Source organism: Populus euphratica, unplaced genomic scaffold (genome assembly GCF_000495115.2).
Source record: "Populus euphratica unplaced genomic scaffold, PopEup_1.0 scaffold133.1, whole genome shotgun sequence".
Taxonomy (NCBI): Eukaryota; Viridiplantae; Streptophyta; class Magnoliopsida; order Malpighiales; family Salicaceae; genus Populus; species Populus euphratica.
Window position 1 is genome coordinate 272,442 of NW_011499937.1, and position 4,799 is coordinate 277,240.

The 4,799-nt window shown below is 34.6% G+C and overlaps 2 protein-coding genes across 2 annotated transcripts; both read right to left on the reverse strand.

The window, feature by feature from the left end:
* On the reverse strand, positions 1-995 carry LOC105136585 (uncharacterized protein At4g14100-like). Its single transcript, XM_011041987.1, has 2 exons — positions 468-995; positions 1-280 (listed from the first exon to the last, which is right to left on the reverse strand). Exons 1-2 carry the CDS (start codon positions 937-939, stop codon positions 93-95), a joined length of 660 nt encoding a protein of 219 aa, XP_011040289.1. The 5' UTR covers positions 940-995; the 3' UTR covers positions 1-92.
* A 527-nt stretch (positions 996-1,522) lies between these two features.
* SDHAF2 (succinate dehydrogenase assembly factor) lies at positions 1,523-3,096 on the reverse strand. Its single transcript, XM_011042087.1, has 6 exons — positions 2,982-3,096; positions 2,786-2,899; positions 2,504-2,681; positions 2,158-2,235; positions 1,971-2,000; positions 1,523-1,892 (listed from the first exon to the last, which is right to left on the reverse strand). Exons 1-6 carry the CDS (start codon positions 3,083-3,085, stop codon positions 1,746-1,748), a joined length of 651 nt encoding a protein of 216 aa, XP_011040389.1. The 5' UTR covers positions 3,086-3,096; the 3' UTR covers positions 1,523-1,745.
* Positions 3,097-4,799: the final 1,703 nt, after the last annotated feature.

Genomic DNA, 4,799 nt, shown 5'->3' on the forward strand with positions numbered 1-4,799 from the left:
CAGAACGTAATTGAAGATGCAATTGAGAATCAATTGTAATATAGTCAGGAAGTGTATTAAGATACAAAGGAAATGAAGCTCATAAGAGACAATCAATACAGCATAGAAACATTATACGATCCCGTCATTAACCCTTCACGAGATAATCCATGACTAACCACAGATTTATAGACAGTGCTCTCCTTCTTCTCAGACTCCTTAAAACAGTAAACGGGAGCCTGCCACTTCGGATCCTCTAGCACCGCCCCCACTTCAAATGTCATCACATGAGCAGTCATTCCTGCGAATCCATGGGATTTTCATCATCAAAAAGCCCTAATAATCACACTTTTAGCAAATAACCAGAATCTAATTATACCAATCAATCTATAACTTATGAACTTGATAAACAACAAACAGATAATGATGAAAAGAAATGGGCAAGGGTTAAAATTTAAGTTAAAAGGAGATGGTATCAAAAGGAGTACCTGTGTAAAAGACCCAGTGAACAGGTCTCTTTGTTATGACATCTTCATAGTACCAAATAAAGTCCACCTTCTGCCACACATTGCAGAAGAAGCCATCAACTTCTTGTTGGCCAAGATAGGTAGCACCTTCAAGCCAATTGGGGCGGAGAACACCGACTGGGAAATGCAAGACTCTGCATTCTTTATTGGAGTCTAACGTGTAGATATAGGAGGTGCCATTATCCCATTCAAGGTCATAAAGAAGCTTTCCAAGTTGGTTCTGGATTATGTTGAAGTTGCGGCCATTAATCCAGTCATACCAGAGGTCCACTGCCTGAAGTGAGCCATTGTTATTCATGAAAATTATTGAGTGGAATTGGTGTGGCCATGGAGCTGGAGTTGGGTCTGCTGGTTTTGATGATAGTGAAGAGAAACAAAGAGAGAAGGCTAATAGGAGAACGAGGAGAGAGAGAGATTTGACTTTAGAGCCCATTGCTCTTGTTCTTTTACAATTCAATGTGTGGAATGAAGAATCAAGTGACAACAGAAACAAAGAGAGAAGGCTAATAGGAGAATGAGGAGAGAGAGAGATTGGACTTTAGAGCCCATTGCTCTTGTTCTCTTACAATTCAATGTGTGGAATGAAGAACCAAGTGACAAGAGGATAGCACGAGCAACAGGGTGAATAAATAACGTCCACGAAAGATACAGAGGATGTGGCTTTATCCTTGGACACCAAAATCGGAAATTCCACTGTCAGCCCCACAAAACTATGGATTCATAAAAAAATTGCCTCGTGGCTGCACTTAATTTTGACGTGTGCTTCAATAATGTCCTGGGATTGCAGTCGCTGATTAAAATGTTGTTCTACTTAAAATTATATGATTTTTTTTTAAGTTATTTCTGATAGAATATTAAAATGATTTAAAAAAATTAATTTAAAAAAAAATACAAGTTAAATCAAGTTTCAAACGAGCTTGAATAAAAAAGAAATACAAACAGCATACTGAGATATTTTTCAAAACTAAATAGAATAAAAATAATTAAAAAAACAAATATTTTTTTTTCTAAAAATCTCCTGAATCAAATAATCTTATTATAAGGTTCAACAGTGTGAAATGAAAAACCTCCAAATACAGCTCCACTTCTGTTAACAGCCAACGGTCCTTTTTCATTTTGCTAGTCATGAGAAGAAATAACAACAACAATTACGGTATTCATAAGAGCACACGTTAATAGATTATGACTCGTCAAAAAGCTCAAATGAACAGTCTATATAGCTTCCTGGTGGTAGTAGGGCTACTGGTTTCCAGCCACTGGGCTGCCAGCACTTTTCTTGATATCATCCCATCCTCTTACCCATGGCTGTCCAGGTATTGCCCGTGTCTCGGGGGCAGCATGGCTGCTGAGATTGTTCATGATCTTGTCACGCACAGCAGAGAAAACCTAAAACAACAAAGAAACCACATAAGCATGCAATTTATAGGGAAAGGAAGAATCCGGAGGAATAGATGGATTTAAAACCTGCCGAAGGTCTTCAGGTTCAGCACAAGCCTACATCAGACATTTTAATAACAGAATAAATCTTGGCTTCTGGGCTTGGGTTGGGTATAGGATAATGGTACGGCTTACATCCAAGGTTCAAACTTTGGTGTTTATAAATATATTTTCAGTCAAAAAAGCTTAAACAGAATATAATTCAATCAAATACCATTGCGTAATGGACAACACAAAAATCAGAACCAAAGAGCTGTGGCAAATGTAATACTTTGGTTCCAATTGACAATATCTACGGCAGAATTCAAAAATTACCTCCAAGCCCTTAAAACTCCCTTAAAGTTGCAATTTTTTAATCATTCAAACCACCTTATACCCAGTTAGTTCACACAAGACCAAAGTTCACATTGAGAACCAGCTTCAACTGAGAAAATTTATATAAGCTAACATTTGATATTATCACCAATTGAAGTGATTAGAACAAACTAATCCTGTGGTTAGAGCAAAGACCAGAAAATAAGCTAAAAGAAAAAAAATTAAAATTAAAACCATAATTAATCATAAAAACTCATGCTGACCAACAAATGAAATGATGGAGAATTATTATTTACCAAATCAAGAACATCAATTAGTGCTTTAACACCATTTTCATCCATAGAATAAATATGCTCTTCTACCCATTTCCCCAACACCAAATCCAGCTCCAAAAACCCTCTTTGTCTGCTCCTATACAACAGCCTTAAACACAAAAACAAAATAATCAGTCCATGTAATAAACACAAAAACAACAACAAAAATCTTAAAAAGATGAAAACTTTATTTAAAAAATCAGACAAGAATACCTGTTACATAATCTCCTTTTGCTTTCTTCATTAGATAGGTCAAAATCCAATGATGGATTTTTATTATCATTTTTGTTTAACGTTGAATAACGTGAAAACAGCCCATATTGAGACCTGAAAAAACCAAAAAGTTTAAATCTTTAGAGTTAAATAACATTAAAAGAATCGAGATTTAAAGGTGAAAATTTATAGGTACCTTAAAGGGGATGTAACTGAGATGTGATTGGTTGTGGTCGTGGAGTTGAGGATGCGGTGGACGGTAACCAGGGCTCTTCTCCAGCTAGCCATTTTGTTGATCATCTTCCTCTGTGGGGTACCTTAAAGGGGATGTAACTGAGATGCGATTGGTTGTGATCGTGGAGTTGAGGATACGGTGGACGGTAACCAGGGCTCTTCTCAAGCTAGCCATTTTGTTGATCATCTTCTTCTGTAGCAACAAGCAATAAATAAAGGGAGCAAAAAAGGCAAGAGATTCTTTGACGACATGTCATTTAAGGATAACTTTGAAACACATGTCGTCGTCTTGGATGGAGTTAGGTTCAGTTAATGGTTGAGATGCAATGCTACGTTGATGGTAGGCGCACCGCATACATGATGTTCTTCACCTTTTCTTTTTCGATTTTTCTTTTTTCTTTTTTTTTTCAAAAAAAACATATGTTGGTTTGCTTAGGGGCCAGAAGCGAACGATTGTTAATAATTTTACTTTTCTTTAAATATGTAACAAAAGAAAAGACGCTGTTATATCACACAACTTTAAAAAAAGACACAAATAAATAAAAAAAATGATGAAAGTGGTAATTTCAAACAATTTTTTGGTCCATTATTAATTATCTTTATTTATTACTTTTTCTTTATCTTTTATTCCTTACATAAATCAATTTTCCAAAATACAAGTTATTAAGAAGTAATTTTGAGTATATGATTAGCATTGATGGATTTTGAGCATGTTCATGAAACTATTTATTGTGATATAACATAGCTTTATTGGATAAAAAACATGTGTGGTTCTCCAATTAATTATATATAACAATTTATATATATATATTTCTTTTTGAAATGTAAAATAAAAAAAAATTACTTTACCCGCATACCCAAAAGAAAAAAAGTTACCCCAAACTCAAAAATTAATCTGCTACATAAAAATAAAAGAAATACATAAAATAAAAATTATTCCTAGGAGGAATTTTTTTAATATTTAATTTATCTATGAATTTGTATTCAATATATTAATTTATAGTTTTCAATATATCTTTATTAACCCCCACTATTAACTTGTCGTGAATTTCACCCTCTATTTTCGCTTAATTTACAGATTTGTTAGAGGCACGACGCGTGACCTGAAAGTTCAAGGTTTAGTACATCCGGTTTCGTAGTGGAGAGACATATCTGATAAATAAATAAAGAAGAAGCAAAACTAGAAGGATAATCTTAGAAGGGCCTCTCCCATGCAGTCTCTGTCTGGAAACCCTTCTGCTTAGCATACAAACCCAGAAATTGGAGATATCAGTCGCTGCATAGTAAACCTTATATCGTTGTTAGCCTGTTAATTATATCTCTAATTGGCTGGATTTTATCTGAGAATCAAATGATTACTCAATCACATTTTCTAACCACCTCCTTCTATTCATGCTGAATAAAAACCATAATTGTTGATTTGATTTCAGAGATGTGGATTGAATGATTATGATAGATCATGGCTCTCAAGAACATGAGAAGAGCGAAATCCGTAATTTATTCCTCTCACGAACTAGTTATGGTTATCCTTCAACAGTCTTACGGTAACCAGCAACCAGTTATGATTGTGACCACAAGAAAAATTCATAGGCAAACCACTGGAGAAATATCCCCTAGTTTTATCATAAATTAACCTTGAACATTCCTTATCTTTCAATGACAAGAAAATGGTTTTGCAGTTGGAAAGCTATAAAAAGAACATCTCGAAAGACCAGAACAATTAAGAATTTGCAAGTAAATTCGACACAGCTTAAACAAAACGTCAAGGTAACAACTAAAG